The sequence below is a fragment of the Bidens hawaiensis genome, unplaced genomic scaffold, assembly GCF_021521415.1.
Source record: "Bidens hawaiensis isolate Kalapana, Puna unplaced genomic scaffold, B.hawaiensis_p1.1 tig00025021_1, whole genome shotgun sequence".
Taxonomy (NCBI): domain Eukaryota; kingdom Viridiplantae; phylum Streptophyta; class Magnoliopsida; order Asterales; family Asteraceae; genus Bidens; species Bidens hawaiensis.
The window spans coordinates 187,889-205,232 of record NW_027493982.1 but is presented as its reverse complement, the minus strand read 5'-3'; the positions used below and the strand labels follow the sequence as shown (position 1 = coordinate 205,232).

Here is a 17,344-nt window from a genome sequence, read left to right as displayed (position 1 = left end):
CGAGGTTCGCCGGCGGGCTTCTTTGCGTGTTTTTTCGAACGTCCGCGTTGGCTCGAACCGCCTACGTTCTCCGGGACGGGTTGTGTCTCCGGCACGAACTCGACCTCGGGTTGGGTCTCCGGGGCGGGTTGGGAACCCGAACCGGCAAAAATGTTCGCCGCCGGGTTTTGGAAACCGGGCACCGCATTTGGCATACCGTTTTGTAGATATGCAATGTACGCGACCATTTGCGGGTCATACATTTTCGGGACGGGTACGGTTGGCGTCGAGGCGGTAGATTGGTTCGGTTGTGGATTTTGGTTGGCTTGACGGGCATATTGACCTAAACCGAGAATATTTTGGTTGTTGTTTGGAAACATGATGGTAGAAATATTATTGTAAAAGATATAAATTGGTATAGAAGTGGAAGGAGTGTGTTAAAAAAATGAGTTTGGTTTGTTTATATAGTATAAATATAATTAATATAATTTTTTTTTTTAAAATTCCCAACGGCTCAAAACCCACCCACCCAACGGCTATTTTTTTTTATTTCTGTGCCAACCCCCGCGTTTTGTATACAACGCAGCCAAAAACAAGCTTCACATAACGCAGGGGGGCAGTGTACCCCCCGCGTTTTCGTCACATAACGCAGTGGCAACGTTGCCACTACGGGTGGTTTTATGTCATTCACAAACAACCCAAAATTAATTAGTTACTATAATCCATGAGCAATAAGTAATAAGTTGGTGTCTGATAATCCGGTTAAAAGTCGGGCTTGACTTTCTTTGACTCGACCAGACCCGATTTTAACTTTAACTAGTTGTGCACCTCTAGAGTTGTCTATTTATCACTAAAATTGATTTTCACATCACAAGCTTTTTCCTTCTCAAAATTCTACCTTCACATGATAAGTTATGTTTCCTTTCAACATACTTGTTTGTATGATCACTAAGACCAAGAAAATAGTATTTGCATGAATATTTAGCCATACGTACATTTTGGTAAGATATTATTTCACTAACAAGTGATCATCAATTTCATGCCAAAAGTAGTTGCTTTAATAATACAAAAAGTTTCATTATGCATTAAGTAGTACCCAATATACACTCGACACCGCTCATGCTTAAAGTTAACCGTATAATACGTATCTTTCAATACTAAAGTTGACGTTTTACTTCAAGTGGCGGATCTAGAATAAATATTTAGGAGTATTTCAAAAAAAAAATTGAATCGATGGGTATTGTAATATATGTTCAAAGGTATAGGTATCTGAATACATAAAATAAATAAGAAAAACAAATTTTACATTAATTTCTCTATGAAAGTTGTGGGTATCCGGGCACCCCCTAGATCCGTGCCTGATACCAAACTTCTATGCATACCAAGCTTAAGTCTACTTGGTGTGATGACAAAGTTAAAGAGCATTGCCTATTTACCTTAATACTATATTCTCTCAAGATTTTGTCATATTAATAGTCCGGAACTTAGTCCGATCTGGTTCATTTACTATAACGGTAAAATACTAAATTCATTATTACTGGGCAATGCAATACAAAATATAGATAACAAAATACAAACCCTAGATATCTAAGGGACCGTAAGCTCATAATAATAATAATAATAACTATATTCTTTCAAGAGTTTCAGAATAATAACGTATTGGTGTATAGAAAATACTAGAGTGAACCGCTTTATAAATTAGGAGGGAAGCATCTTAATTAAAATACAAGCGGCTTGTCTAGTGGATAAGTCATTGTTTTAGTATATTCATAGTTACGGGTTTGATTCCGTGTACCGCTACTATTATTTAGAACTTTTTTTTTCTAATGTAGCCTTTTAGCAATTTAGGGTTTCATAAAACAATTATACAAACACAAACGCCACTCTGTGCTTCTCTCCAAACTCCACAACGACACACCACAACCAGTAGACCACCGTTGTTGCTTTTCCGGCCGACCACTTTTGTTCCTTCCTCTGACCTTGCTACTGTGACGATAACTTTATATTCATTTCTTAATTGTTCTTCATGTCGTTAATTGCCAACTTATTTGTTAAATTTTAGTTTATAATAACAAAGTAAATCGGTGGTAAAACATTATTATGTGAAGGAACTTAGTCCGATCTTGTGTGCAAATTCTATGTGTGCAAATAATGGAAATCCCTTGTCATTGTCTGTTAAACTTGAGTCTAATTCAACATATTCAGTTTAACTCAAAATCTGACATTCAATCATTTCAAATTAGTTATTTGAACAATTTTGTAATTTGATAGTTTGTTAGCTTTTTAATTTGTTAGTTTGTAGTGAGCTTTGCCCAAACTATCGAACCGCCCCGAAATTTTTTATACGACTCTGTGAAATTGAAACATTTAATAACAATGCACCTTCATGAATCCCCACTGATTATGGAAGTTAAGTTGTTTTGAGCTAATGTTCCTAATGTTCTTGATAACCACATTCAAACATGAAGTAAATCGCATGATATAACGGAAAAATAAAAACATACAAACCAATAATAATAATAAAATAAACATTTTTTGATTGACTCGAATAACCAAACTTTTGCCTGTAACTTCATATTGTGCTTGATGTCACCATCTATAATGTTAAAACGCGTTTCAAATGCAATGGCCCAAAGTTTGGGTTTGCGAAAACAATTTGTAGTGAGGCTGAATTTGAAACAAATGACTTGTAAAACCATTAATAAATCTAGCCCCGAAAAGTAAAAAAAAAAAAAAGAAAAAGTAACTGCGTAGGAAAATAATCGTGAGTCTAGAGGTATGAGTCTCTAATTGCCCTGACATTTGATATGATATCCACAATTATCAACTTTAAAAACAACAAAGAAAAAGGTGTAGGGTGAATCTATCATACCGCACTAGTAAATGTTTTTAATTTAATTTATTTATTTATTTGTTATTATTTATGCTTTCCTTAGGCACATATGTTGTAGCCAAAATTATCTATATATACCCATCTATGAGTTCCTACATTTTCATAAACTCACCATCTATCTTGGTAGAAACTTGTTTGCAAGCATTTGTATAAGAATAATTAAGAAATGGCTCTTTCTGGAAAGTTAATTGGTTACGTAGAAATCAGTAAGGGCGGTGATGTCTTCCATGATTTCATTAGACACAAACCGCACGAGTTGGTTGCAATATCCCCTGATAAGGTTCATGACTGTGAGCTGCATGAGGGTGAGAGAGGGGCTGTTGGATCAATCTTCACTTGGCATTACACTCATGGTACGTATCACATAACCGTAATTCTTCAAGTATCTTGTGTAACATATTGATTAATGATGTTTTTATGCATGGAAACAGATGGAAAGAAGAAATTTACGAAAGAGATAATTGAGTCAGTGAATGAGGAAAACCACACGGTTGTGTTCAAGGTAATTGGAGGGGAGCTTGTGGATGAGCTATACAAGAGCTTCAAAGTCATATTTCATGTTGAACCAATGGGTGAAGGACAGGTCGCGGTATTGACCTTTGAGTTTGAGAAGCGAGACACAAGTGTACCGTATCCAACTTCTTTGATGGACGTTTGTTGCAATGTCATTAAGGATTTGGATGCCCACAACACCACTAAATAAGCCTAATGAAAAATGGAGGGAACTGAAGTAATTTAATATCCTATTATAAGAATAAAAATAAGCAGATATGCCTGCTTGTGTGTTTGTGACTTTGTGTGTCTTATGTAAAAATAATGGTTTGTTAAGTTATTTGTTTCTATACCAATGCATATTTGCATGGACGTAATTGGGAGCTTGAGATATATATATGTATCCATCGGTATTGTCTTTCTCTCCAAATTAATCTTAATTTGTTGTTTATTTATAGAATCTTGAGATGTTTTTGCATAATTTATTATTTATAGATGGTTTAGATCGACGATGATACTCGAGCAAAATTAATTTTAAACGTATTAAATCCATCGAGACTAATCCTGCTCTTAAGCGCTTGCTACGTTATCTCAAAGGGACTTTGTATCACGATTTTTTAAACAAGAAATCACACCAATGGAACTTACAGTCTAGCTTCTCGGATTCAGATTGGGGACGGGTATCAACATTGTGTCGGTTGTACTTACATTTTTGTACCTAGTTTTAACAACATTTTGTGGAAATCTGCTAGACAGAAATCAGTTTCACGGTTCTCCACCGAATCAGAGTACAAAGCACCAGCTGCCGCTGAATAAGCATGTGTATAGAAAATCTGCTTTTAACATGTGTTGTTCCACCATGTATACGCAACGTACTCATGTGTGCAAACCCGGTTTATCATTCTCGCATGAAGCATGTTGCCTTGGATTACCACTTTGTACGTGAAAAGGTTGTTGATGGCAAATTGAAGGTTCGTCACATTAATTCCAAAGATCAACTTGTTGACGTGCTCAGTAAACAGCTGTCCTATACGCCATTTCTCTCATTACGGTCCAAGATTGGAGTCTCTGACGTATCCTCCATCTTATGAGGCGTATTAAATCCACCGATAATTTTTTTTAATATTTAAATATTTTTTTAGAGGTTTCTTTTGTAGCTCAAAATGGTTCTCATTACGGTCTATAATTTTTTTATATAATTTTTTAGAGGTTTCTTTTGTGGCTCAAAATAGTTCTCAAAGTTCTCAAGTTCCAAAGAGTTCTCTTAGGATCCTTACCCTATATATATACACACACTAGCTTTTACTCTCTGTATTACGGGGTTGTTTTACATTATTCGTTTATATTATTTATATTTTTTGGATTATAATTTAATTTATTGTGAGAAAGTTAATAATATACTTAGGATTTGATGATGAAAGTGTTCACAAATAAATGAGATGTTATAGTCCAATTTAAAAGCTATCTAGATTTGATAAGACTTATGGCCCGCTTATTTATTTTACTATAAAATGTTTCTTAATTATAATAAATATCTTTTTTTTAAAGACGAATATTAATTTTTAGTATATCCTTATTTTATAGGATTTTAATATCAAATATTTGGTGAGATTAATTTTTAATTTAATGATATGCTATAATCTGTTTATGGGTGAGACTCATACCCGTGATTTTTAGGTCAAATGCATGAGAAACTTCTATTTACAAATAAACAAGCTGGTGACTTAAGAGAATGTAGGACACAACCAGGAATCTTTTTAAAGGTTTCGTTTATATATATTTATGATTAAGATATGGTTTATACGATTTATAGTTATGGATATTAATTTGCATCGATAATTAACCTTGAAATCAATAAAAAAAACAGGTTTAGGAACGTGTGTGATTGCCAAAGTTTTCTATATAAACTCATCTACGCATGCATTCCTACATGTTCCAAGAACTCACCATCTATCTTGGTAAACACTTGTTTGCAGGCATTTGTGACAATAACTAATTAAGAAATGGCTCTATCTGGAAAATTAATCGGTTATGTAGAGATCAGTAAGAGCGGTGATGTCTTCCATGATCTTATTAGGCACAAGCCGCACGATTTGGTTGCAATCGTCCCTGATAAGGTTCATGACTGTGAGCTACATGAGGGTGAAAGAGGGGCCGTTGGATCTGTCATCACTTGGCACTACACTCATGGTACGTAGCACGACTTGTTTATTAAGGTGTCTTGTGTAACATACTGATTAATGATGTTTTATGCACATAAATTGATGAAAGAGGAAATTTATGAAAGAGATAATTGAGTCGGTGAACGAGGAAAACCACATGATTGTGTTCAAGGTAATTGGAGGGGAGCTTGATGAGCTATACAAGAGCTTCACAATCATATTTCATGTTGAACCAAAGGGTGATGGGCAGTTGGCTACATGGACCTTTGAGTTTGAGAGGCCAGACACAAGTGTTCCATATCCAACTTCTTTCATGGACTACCTTTGCAATATTATTAAAGTCTTGATACCCATAACCGAACTAAATAGTTATAGTATCAAAGATAAAAATGGAGTGGGTTGAAGTGTGTTTTTAGGTTAAAAGAATAAAGCAAAGATGGTAGTAAGCAGAATAAAGTTAGAGGCGGATATGCCTTCTTGTGTGTGTATGTTGTGATATTTCATATTTGATAGGTAATATGTTTCCTTTAAAGTTATGCATGGATCTTTGTGATTGTTGTAATGCAAATAAAAAGTTAAAGAGGGGCAATCAACTACATGTTTGATGAAACTCTGATATAGATTTCAATGAGAATATTGATGAAACCCATCTATTCTAAACACAAACCCGCGAATTTCTTGTCGGGCTTTCAAAGTGTGTCATAAATTCACATTCCCTAGTCCATATAATCTTAGTTAATATAATCTTGTTCGACTTTCACTGATACATTTGAATATAGTTATGGCATAGTCTGTTTATTGTTTGGTTTCATCATGTAAAATATGCAAGTTTTCTTATACAGAAACACTACACAAATTAACAATAGGGCGACAACATCCAACTAGATACACTATTATGATTAGATAATCGGGTCTAAGAACACAACATAGCGCGTCACGGTTAAGCTAGCATGGATAAATCAGCTTCAACTCAAAATCCATCGAGATAAAATTAAAAAAACATTTTCTTCATTTTTAAATCCCATCTCTTTTTCTCTTCATTCTTTTCGTTCTTTTTACATAGATGAATTACAAACGAGGCTCATGAAATCTTGAACTCTTTATAACTTAATATTAATACATATATTATTGTTAATACTTAATACAGATTTAATTGCTAATTTACATTTGCGTTGGTGACTTGATCGTTTAGTGATTTTACATCATGTCTTTACATGAAGCAAAGAAGATGCCTAATTTTTACCTACAATATGAAAGAATGTAGCGGATAACTGTAATCGATGTATTTTTAAATTTATTTTAATATTTAATCAACTATGGTATTTTATTATCATTTTTTGTTTGACCTGCTTTTAGTCAATCCGTATTGATCTCCCCATACAAAAAAAATTTATATCCGCCACTACCAGTAGATTACACCGCTGTTTGAGTCACCGACAATAACTGCCTTTTCTTTACAGCAATGTGAATCATTGACAGACCACTAGTTTTACATGTTCACAAAGGGAAATTTGTACGTCGGTCCACCCCATCAGTCTCGACCCGAAGACCACCCTCAGCAAGAGACCCACATAGGTGAGAAAACACTATTACCCAACCTGAAACCCTGTTTTGTCTAAGGTGAGACTTGAATACAAGACCTCCCATTTTAAATTAAATCATTGAGTGCTATGTGCCTTGACCACTTGGGAGTTGGGATGAGGATCATTGGCCATCAACATTGTGATAGTAAGCCGATTTGAGACGAGTAATCTCCCATTTGATAGTGACCCTTTGAGCAGGTTAAACTCCAAAGAACATAGACGAGAGCGAACAAGACATTTGATCCAATTTTCTTCTGTTCATTCATTACTCAATGATAAAGCCCTTGAACATGTATACAAAGATGCAAAATACTAAACGTGTAAATACAACTAATTAGGAGAACATGGCACTAACATAATAAACTAACCATTAACAATGATTAAAAACAAATATAACAGATTGATAATAATAATAATAATAATAATAATAATAATAATAATAATAATAATAATAATAATAATAAACGTGGTTGATTCTCTAGTTCTTCATGATGGCTACCATAGACACGTATCACAACTATTAGAAAAAAGAAAAGAAAAAAAAAAGACATTTAAGGATGATAGAGATAGATACTGCCTTTTTAATTAGTAGGGAAAAGGATATGTATGGTTTATACGATTTATGGGCATGGATATCAATTTGCATCAATAATTATCAACTTTAAAAATCAATTAAAAAAACAGGTTTAGGAGCACGTGTTCTAAACTCATCGTGATCTTATGAGCTATTGTAAATAAACCGACATTTTATTTTGTTGTGAGTGGATGAAAATTTAATTATAAAAGTATTATTTAAATGAAAAGAAAAGAAAAAATAGTGTTTTTTAGTGTAATTATAGAGATATGCTGCTACTTAATAGCTTCTCTATCTTCATCTCTATTATCATACTAAAAATCACTAGTTTTTTTTGGAACGGTGACTTTCTCAGTTAAGGATAATCACAACTCCTACGAGAAGAGCCCCACCACCCCACTCAGGTCAGACTATGTTGTCTTAGCCGGATCCACGCTGGCATCCGAGTTTGGCTTGGGCGTTCCTGGTAAAACCCGACAGTCCCAACCCGCCCGAAGGCATGACAGTCGAGTTAACCAGAACGAGTCTGGAAACAAACGGTAAAATCCAGGCGGCATGGATGAAATTATTATATATCAAGGCAGATAATAAAAAAGAACAATCTTAAATCGTTTAATAATTCTATGAATGATTATTCGTTTTAATAAATTTTATTTTTTTACTTAAAAATGTGTATATTTTTTACATTAAACTAGTTTATTCATATGTTTTTCTGCAAGAGATTGCGAAAATCACTTAATCACCCATAATTAAGGTGACTTTGCCAAACCACCTAACCATGCAAAAAAATCTTAATAGTGATAAATGAGTGAGACTTGTACAATTGGTAAACACAAACAAATGTTGTTCATGTTTGGTAGCCAAAATTTTCTATATAAAGCCATATGTGTCTACCTATATTTTCCACAAACTCACAAAAACCTCTTGCTAAAAAATAGTTTGGCCCTTGGTGAGAGTATTAATAAGAGATGGCTCTTTCAGGAAAGTTAATTGGTTACGTAGATATTAGTAAGAGCGGTGATGTCTTCCATGATCTTCTGAGGCACAAACCACACGAGATGGTTGCAATAGCCCCTGATAAGGTTCATGACTGTGAGTTGCACGAGGGTGAGAGAGGGGCCGTTGGATCAGTCATCACCTGGCATTTCACTAGCGGTATGCATTAATGCATAACATATATAACTTGTTTAATTTCTTCCCGAATGTTAAGCAATATACCGACTAATTATAATTTTTGTGCATGTTTCTAAATGCGAAAAAATAAGAGGGAAAGAAACAAACATCGAAACAGATAATTGAATCAGTGAACGAAGAAAACCACACGATTGTGCTCAAGGTAATTGGTGGAGAGCTTGTGGATGGAAAATACAAAAGCTTTACAAACACATTTCATGTTGAACCAAAGGGTGATAAGCAGGTGGCTACATGGACCTTTGAGTTTGAGAAGCTAGACACAAGTGTACCCTATCCAACTGCTGAGATGGATTACCTTTGCAATCTTATTAAGCATTTGGATGCCCATAACGGCACTAAATAGTTATGATCAAAATTATCGTACGTGGAAGAAACTAAAGTTCTCAATAAGGTGTATTTTAATTTCCGAATAAAAGAATAAAGTCCAGGCAGATATATATATATATATATATATATATATATGCCTGCTTTTGTGTGTATGCTATAGAAATGGCTTGTAAAATTACTCCTTTTAATATCATGAAGGCGTGTATATTATTGATTTGTTGTTTAATTATATACCTTGAATCTCGATCGAAAAGAACAAAATGACTTGGGATTCAAATCAAAAGATACATGAGCAATAAGCTGGTGTATCAGTGTATGCATATGTTATGAATCATGGTTTCATATGAAATTTTGATTCAATATTACATATCAAGGTTGCAATCAGTTTTAATCAATTTAATGCACTTGTATTTAATGTGTTTGGATTTGGTGGACAGTTAGCCAGATAAGGTGTTTTATGTTATTACAAATTTACAATAACGAAATCCATTGATCGTCGGCCCTCATAGGCGGATAATCATTAACAACAAAACCCCCAATTTGGAAGAAGTATCTGAGAGAGCCAAGGCGTGTTCATTTCGATCTATGGATCAGAAATAGAGAAATATTAGATGAGACGTTAGATTGGAGTTTTAGGTACAACTTTGCGTTTTAATCTAAAACGTTGATGCGATCATATGTTATTGCTTGATCTAGCATCTTGCTAGTTATTAATTATCGTTTCTAATTTTGAACTGCGATATTAATTAATATTGTAACACACAAACTAGTAAGATGCTAGTAGTGCAAAATGAAATACGAACATACATTCAACCATCGGCCAGAGTAAACTAATTAGAATTTTTGATTTAGTAAAAAAAAATTTTATTTTTTTTACATTTTATAAAGGCCCAATAAGCATGTTGGCTTGGTTCGGATTTAATTTAAACGTTTTGGGTTTTGATAACCAAGAACAGTAAAAATAATAATAATAATAATAATAATAATAATAATAAAAAAATAAAAATAAATAAAATTACTGCTAAATTCAAGTGAGCATAACATTTTTACAAAAGTTAACATAACATTTTTTTATTGGAGAGAATATATCATTTAGGATTTATTGTTATAAATAACCAGCGTAATTAAAGGATATCATATTATATTATATCATATTATATCATTGGGTTTTTTTATAAATATACTTATTGTACTCCTATAAATAATTGATCAAAACATAATGACCTTAAAGAGTTTTATTATTTTTATATGGTATCGGAGTGTTAGGTTTCTTGCCCTCTTCTCTCCCTTCACACCTATCTCCGCCGCTTTTGTGGCCAGATATTGGTTGGTTGTCTATCATCTTCACCCCTCGTCCCTGGTACGACGAACTTCTTTCCATTAATCTATTTGTCACGTTTCCGCCACATATCGGTTTATCATCGCCCTTTTCACCCCCCATCTATCTTGTGAGGCGTATTTCTTTTCATTCTTCTCTCTATGTCGCTTTACGGCCACATATATATACTGGTTAGTCGTTGGCCCTCTTCACCCCGGCCCCGTCCCCATTATGTGGCAACTATTTTTACGTTGATTCTTACTCTCTTCATGTCAAAACATTGTAAAATTATTCAGAGTCTTTTCTAGGATTTTTTTTAATTGAAAATTAACCCCTTGGTTCCTTCTTTGCCATATCTTGTTAGTCACTTATTACAAGGATGTTTGTAGTTGCACCCATAAATGGTGGGTGGTTGGCACCCCATCTCTAAGGGTGGTCATAACTCATAAACATGCATGGCCTCAAATTCATCCCACCCTAATATATCATTTATAGCAAAAAAAACAAAAAAACAACAACTTACAAGCAACAATTAAGTTAAATAATAGAAATTGGTTACAAGAATCATAGAGATGAAAGCCCAAAAAGTCAAGTAATAGATTGGACATGGAACTACCATGCATGTAACACTAGTTTGAAAGAGAGAATATGATCGATTTTTTTTTTATTTTTTTTTTTTTGGTACAGTTAAACAAATAAGATAAATTAGAATTTAAGGGGGTTTTTTTAACAACTAATTTTTTTCACTATTCATCTCATGTCTCAAGTAAGAGTAGAACTCACAACCATTTGATTGTAAACTGGTGGTTGTAATTTAATTAGCGGACTCCGGCCCTATTTTTCACTTGTATTGTATTTTATTAATAAAATTGTAAACCGTATCTATACAAGGATGTTTTGCATTTTGGTCGGCTTTGTCTATTTTTGTAATGTTCTCACTCAGTTTTAACTAAGGCATATATACTTGTGTTATGTTATGTGGACTAAATTCAAGACTTAATTACAGTATCCACACTTCGAAAAGTTTCTCTGTCTTCTGTGATGTAGGAAGTCATGGTAAGATATTTATGTGTAAAATACAACAACAATGATCAATGCGGTCGACAAAACATAAATCAAGTACAAGGCCGGCTCTAGGGGAAGTAAACTCAATCTAGGGCTTTAGGCCCTTACTTGGACAGGGATTCCAATTTAAACCAAATTTAGACAAAAAAAAACATAATAAGTGATGAAAATGACCATTAAGTTATTTAAAAAGACAAACATATTCATGGTTAGTTATTTCACGTTGTAGCAATAAAATTTGAAAAAAGGCCCCGAATTCATGTTTCGTTTTAGGACGTACTCCAAAAGGGTTGTGCCTGCCCTGATCAAGTAATTAATAGACGCATCATATATACCCTATAGCCGATTATACATAAATTAAAATGAGGAGCGCAGTCGTAATCTACAAAAGCGATTGTCCATAAGATCAATGTTATAGTCGAGTCCGCCTAGTATTTCTGGAATCTCATGTACATCATGATTTGGATTTATGTAAAATAAAAAATAAATAATACTCCCTCCGTCCCATTATAAGTGTCATAGTTTGATTTTTCAAGTCTTTTTTGTTTAACTTTGACTGTCAATATTTTTGTTTGTGTTATATAATACTTGATGTAAAATATATGAATGGATTGGGTTTTAAATGTATTTTACATTGATATAATTTTCATCAAGTATTATATGACACGAACAAAAATATTTACGGTCAATGTTGTAAAAGAAGACTTAGAAAGTTAAACTAGGACACTTATAATGGGACGGATGGAGTAATAATAATAATAATAATAATAATAATAATAATAATAATAATAATAATAATGGGTCATTAACTGGTTATTAGTTTTTATCAATATTTGGGGCCGGTCCTGCACCCATGGACCCTCATATCCTGCATGCATGTACATGAATCACACATAAGAAAAAACGTATAAATTATGATAACATTATTTGCAGGAACCTTGGAGTTGCTATCTTTATAAATAATATCTTTCCGGCTCGGAAATAAACGACTGTCATGGTGGTTATTAGTCGAAGCAAACTAGTGAGAACTAGAATTACCGGTTGAAATTTGTAACACCTAAATTCAGTAATGTCCGCTTTGCCATGATGGGTTGCCCTTCAGGAAACTTATGAATTTGTTTTGGTTGCCCAGGTTGAAACTTCCAAGGAGCTCACCCATCATCGGTGTTGTAGAAATCGCTAGCCGATAGCCGGGCAGTATGGTATATATAGAATAGGGATTAGCGATTAATCAAGATTAGTTGGGATTAATCGAATTGGAATTTATATATAAAATATCAAATATACATATATATTTTAAATTTTATGTATAAAATTTGCAATTTTGACGGATTTTCGATTTTGGACAAATGATAGCAAGTTGGAGGGACATCGATTAGTACTTAATCGGGGATTAATCGGCGTTTAGTCGGGATTTTATAACACTGCCCATCATGGTACAAATTTCACCTAAGCACGCTTAAATATGAAGTTTTCATATGCTCCACAACCAGCTAAGCCCAAAATGCAGCATTTCTTGTGAACCAAAAATCTCTCATGTCCGTGCAGGCCGATGAGGAATTAGCTAGGGTGTTACAATGAGTCATATTAATTTTCTCTACGCAACTCTGATGGTGGTTAGTTGAGGCAGGGCCGGCTCAATAGCTTTGTTCGGCTAAGCTATGACTTTAGGCCCCAAATATATGAAGGCCCCCGAATTTTTTAAAAGAAAAATAAGTATTATGTTTTTTTTAGATTTGTTCGCTGAAGCGAAGCAAGGATGGAGGCATGGAAGATAACTGAATTGATGCAATGGAAGGCAAAATCAATAAATCATCGTTCATGACTAACTGCTCTAGAATTCAAATTTTTTATATCTTTGATGTTCTTTATATACGCCCAATTGCTATTTTTTTTTCTTTTGTGAGTTTTGACACCTCTGTCTAGTTTACAATTTATGTCTTTTTAATAATAAATCATAATTCTTGCTCAATTTTAGGTTGCTTCCACACTACGAAGTTTACCCACTTTTTGTTCAATTATAAATCTTTTAAAGACTGTCAATCTATTATTATATTTTGCTACTTGAATATTGAGATTATTTGCTTTCACGTTACATTGTTATTTGCTACTTATTTCAATGTCAAATTGATAACAAATCTACGAGTCTGATTATACAAAAAAAAGGTGGCTTTAATTGAATCACAAAAGGGAGATATTTCATTTAAATGTTTTTTTCCGACACATATAACATAAAAGAAAATTTTTAAACTCTGCCAAATATAAACTTTTTAGTTTATTACTTTATTATTATCGATCCCAAGCCTAGGTAAAGAACTTTCGAGTTTCGAGGCAAACTAGTGAGAACTGGAATTATGTATTTCAATATACGAAAACGAAACTCTTGATAGGTGAGAGCTTTAAATTGACTTGTGAATTAAAAGTGGCCATGTGAGGTGTATCGGACATAATTTTTTTTTGGCCATGTGAAGAGTTTGGTGAGTCTAGTTGAAGAGGTAGGTCCCAGCAGAGCCCAGTTGGACCCGCAAGACTCACCTTGAACAGGGACGTCTGCGCAACGACCAACTGCTCCCGCAGGACCCACCATGCTCAAAGAACCTTACGCGCAGTACGCCAGCTGTACCCGCAGGGAAAGCCTCCCAATGGTGAAGTACCCCGCCTGTTCCCGCAGTTGCGGATACAAGCCATCAGGGAAGGCTACCCGCACTAACAGCAAGGCTACACGCACAAGGCACTAGCTCCTTCAGTAGTCACATGAAGGAATGAGCAAGGCGGGAATTCTCCCGCCTAAATGAGCCAGTCCGTATGCTTCTGAAAGATCTTTCGTACTATACCTACTAAGGTATGGGCAGAACAGACGATTTGACCAGAACAGCCCATGAACCAATCACAGGGTGACAGCTCACCGACAACAGTACGAGGAGGAGCACCCTCTAGTACTGTTTGTCACTATTAGCCGCTGCCTATTCACCAACCCTTACAATGGGACGTGCGCAGCCTACAGTTGGTGGAACAGTGCGTAGCCGGCAGTAAAGGAACAGTGTACAGCCGACCTTGTTACTGTTGGCCGTAGCCTATCCACCAACCAGCATGGCCTGTGCGTAGTCCACTGTTGGTAGTACAGGAATACTATTCAGCCGGCTGTACCTTCTAGGAAACCTACCTTCGGCTATAAATACTCCAACACCTTGGAATGGTAAGGACATCATCTGATATCTCAATCTTATCTAGCAATCTCTTAATATACACTTATATTCAGAGCAATCTAGTCTGATTCTCACGCCGGAGGGTGGTCACAAGGAGGAACCCCCCCCCCCCTTTCTCAGTGACGAGCTTACGGTGTCTGTTTTGCAGGTCCTCTGAAAAACAACCTTCTCTGCTGGACCTCATCCTCTTGGGAAACATTACTTAACCCCCAGATTATCTATAATCTGCTCGGGGTTCACTTAGTGTTTCTTCATTGGCGCCATCCGTGCATAGAAGCTAGAACTAATTATTAGTTTTTTCAAAATTTCTGAAGAAATGGTTAACGTTACTCCGGTCCCAAGGCCAGTAACCGACCAAGAAACCCCGGTAACCACAACCCCAGCAACTGGGGGGAACACCGGCGGTTATACAAATCTTACGAACACTACCCCGACTACCCAAGCCGGGGCAAGTGCAGTAAATATTCCACTGGGGTTCACTGATGCCCAGTTGGAAAAACGAACGAGGGTCCCTCGCCAAACACTAGATCAAGTGAAGGCGTGGGCCGAAGCACGTCAGAGAGAGTTCCAAGCTGAATTGGATGAACGCTTGCGTTCAGTTCAACAGGCTGACGAATTCGGCAGTACTCGCCAACATCTCAATATGAACAGTGAGTGCGAGTACTCAGACGACGAGAGGGAAGAATCCGATACCGACGCAAACCCTCGCCATAAGGCGAAAGGGAAGCGTAAGGAAACGGACTTCCAACCGAAAAGGAATTTTGGGGAAACTTTTAAACCAACGAATGCGGAGAGAAACCCGCGTGACTTCTCCAAAACCTTTAGACCAACTGCTACAAATGCAGGAAAGTCAAAGTTCGCAAGGGACATTGCGGAAGCAATCGCCCCGAGAAGTGCCAAACAAATGTCCAACATTGGCACTTATGATGGTCTATCCGACCCAGACGACCACTTGAACAGATTCATTGCGGGGGCAACCGTCAGTAACTGGACGGAACCCACGTGGTGTTATATGTTCCAGATGACTCTGGTTGGAGCGGCCAGGGCATGGTTCGATCGTTTACCGGTCCACCACATATATGATTGGGCGGACTTTCAGAACAAGTTCAGCCAGCACTTCAGCCAGCAGAGGAAATATACTGAAGAACAGTGGACGATCCTCAACTGCGTTAGAGAGGAGGATGAATCTTTACTAGACTTCATCACCCGCTTCAACTCCAAAAAGCTAAGTCTCGGCAACATAAGTGAAGATCTTGTTCGCGCCGCTTTCATCCAAGGCGCCGAATACCCAGAGCTTATCCGCACATTGACGGGTAAGGATGGCATGCCATCAACATGGGATGCCATCATGACGGCGGCCAAGCGCTTTGCCGAGACGGAGAAGCAACTGGGAAGGGATCTTCCCCAGAGTACACACCTCTACACGCAGAGGACAAGAGAGAACAATGTTCGGATCGCCCGGCAGAACAAAAAGAGGAAGCTAGGTATCTGGCAGTCAAGGGTAAACTTTGACACCTCATCCAGCTCTCACCCTCTTGTTGGCGGAAGAAATCACACACACCCTTCAAGCCAAAAGCACCGGTGGACGCCACTCACCAAAAGCGTCACGGAGATATTTGCCACTGAAAAGCTACCGTGGCCAAAAGCTCCAATGATCCGGCAGCGACCTAATGCGGATCAGAGCAAATCCTGTGACTTCCACGGGACAAAAGGTCATGGTACGGAAGAGTGTACATCCTTGAAGGATATTGTTGAAGCATTCGTCAAGGATGGAAGACTGGCACACCTGGTGGCATCAATCAAGAAGGGAGGAAGGAACGACAACTGGTACCGAGGCAACGGACGAAAGCCCGTGGACATCAGCATCAACATGGTTCATGGTAAGATCAGAGGAAGAAAAAGGCGAACGCCAGAACCATGTGCGTGGAAGGAAGCTGAGGTGCGCTTCCCGCGAGTGCCAGGAGGACCCAGCAAAGAAGGCCCTATCGTCATCAAAAGCCAGCTGGGGCACTACATCACTTCTCGCACTCTTGCTGACAACGGCGCCTCGTCAACGGTGATGTACAGGCAGTTCTTCGACAAGCTAGATGACGAAGACAAGGAACGCCTGGAAACGATCTGCGCCTCGATGGAAGGGTTTGATGGCAGCACAAACACCCCCCTGGGTATCCTATCTTTCCCCGTCACTCTTACGGATGGGAAACACTCCCGCACAGAAGATGTGGACTTTGTCGTGATGAGGAAGCCACACCACACATACGATATTCTCTTCGGGAGAGACGGGATGGCAAGATTCAACGCCGTGGTATCCTCAGTCCACGGCATGATGGGATGGCCAACAGCTGAGGGTGTAGCGATGATCACCGGCATTCCCCAGGTATGCATCGCATCTGTCTCATCTAAACCCAAACCAAAGATGGCTAAACCAACCATCACCGAACCAGAAAGATGGGCCTTCAACGGCAAGTACCCTGACCAGGCCGTCTCCATTGGCCCAACAATTGTTGATCCCACACGCACCTTACTCAAGCGCTTATTACAAAAAAACGCT

General features: G+C 37.0%; 2 protein-coding genes and 1 pseudogene across 2 annotated transcripts; all 3 read left to right on the top strand.

Moving 5' to 3' along the window:
• Positions 1-2,921: 2,921 nt before the first annotated feature.
• On the top strand, positions 2,922-3,605 carry LOC143570709 (kirola-like). The gene is made up of 2 exons (XM_077056292.1): positions 2,922-3,225; positions 3,304-3,605. The coding sequence occupies exons 1-2, from the start codon at positions 3,039-3,041 to the stop codon at positions 3,573-3,575; spliced, it is 459 nt and encodes a 152-aa protein (XP_076912407.1). The 5' UTR covers positions 2,922-3,038; the 3' UTR covers positions 3,576-3,605.
• A 1,614-nt stretch (positions 3,606-5,219) lies between these two features.
• On the top strand, positions 5,220-6,210 carry LOC143570708 (MLP-like protein 31; annotated as a pseudogene).
• A 2,325-nt stretch (positions 6,211-8,535) lies between these two features.
• LOC143570707 (MLP-like protein 43) lies at positions 8,536-9,406 on the top strand. Its single transcript, XM_077056291.1, has 2 exons — positions 8,536-8,838; positions 8,949-9,406. Exons 1-2 carry the CDS (start codon positions 8,652-8,654, stop codon positions 9,218-9,220), a joined length of 459 nt encoding a protein of 152 aa, XP_076912406.1. The 5' UTR covers positions 8,536-8,651; the 3' UTR covers positions 9,221-9,406.
• Positions 9,407-17,344: the final 7,938 nt, after the last annotated feature.

What these genes read in the sequence shown, in the direction of transcription:
- LOC143570709 (XM_077056292.1), top strand. Translation starts at nt 3,039, where the DNA reads ATGGCTCTTTCTGGAAAGTTAATTGGTTACGTAGAAATCAGTAAGGGC. An exon ending in CACTTGGCATTACACTCATG is followed by an intron (nt 3,226 to 3,303) that starts GTACGTATCACA and finishes GCATGGAAACAG; the next exon opens with ATGGAAAGAAGAAATTTACG.
- LOC143570707 (XM_077056291.1), top strand. Translation starts at nt 8,652, where the DNA reads ATGGCTCTTTCAGGAAAGTTAATTGGTTACGTAGATATTAGTAAGAGC. An exon ending in CACCTGGCATTTCACTAGCG is followed by an intron (nt 8,839 to 8,948) that starts GTATGCATTAAT and finishes CGAAAAAATAAG; the next exon opens with AGGGAAAGAAACAAACATCG.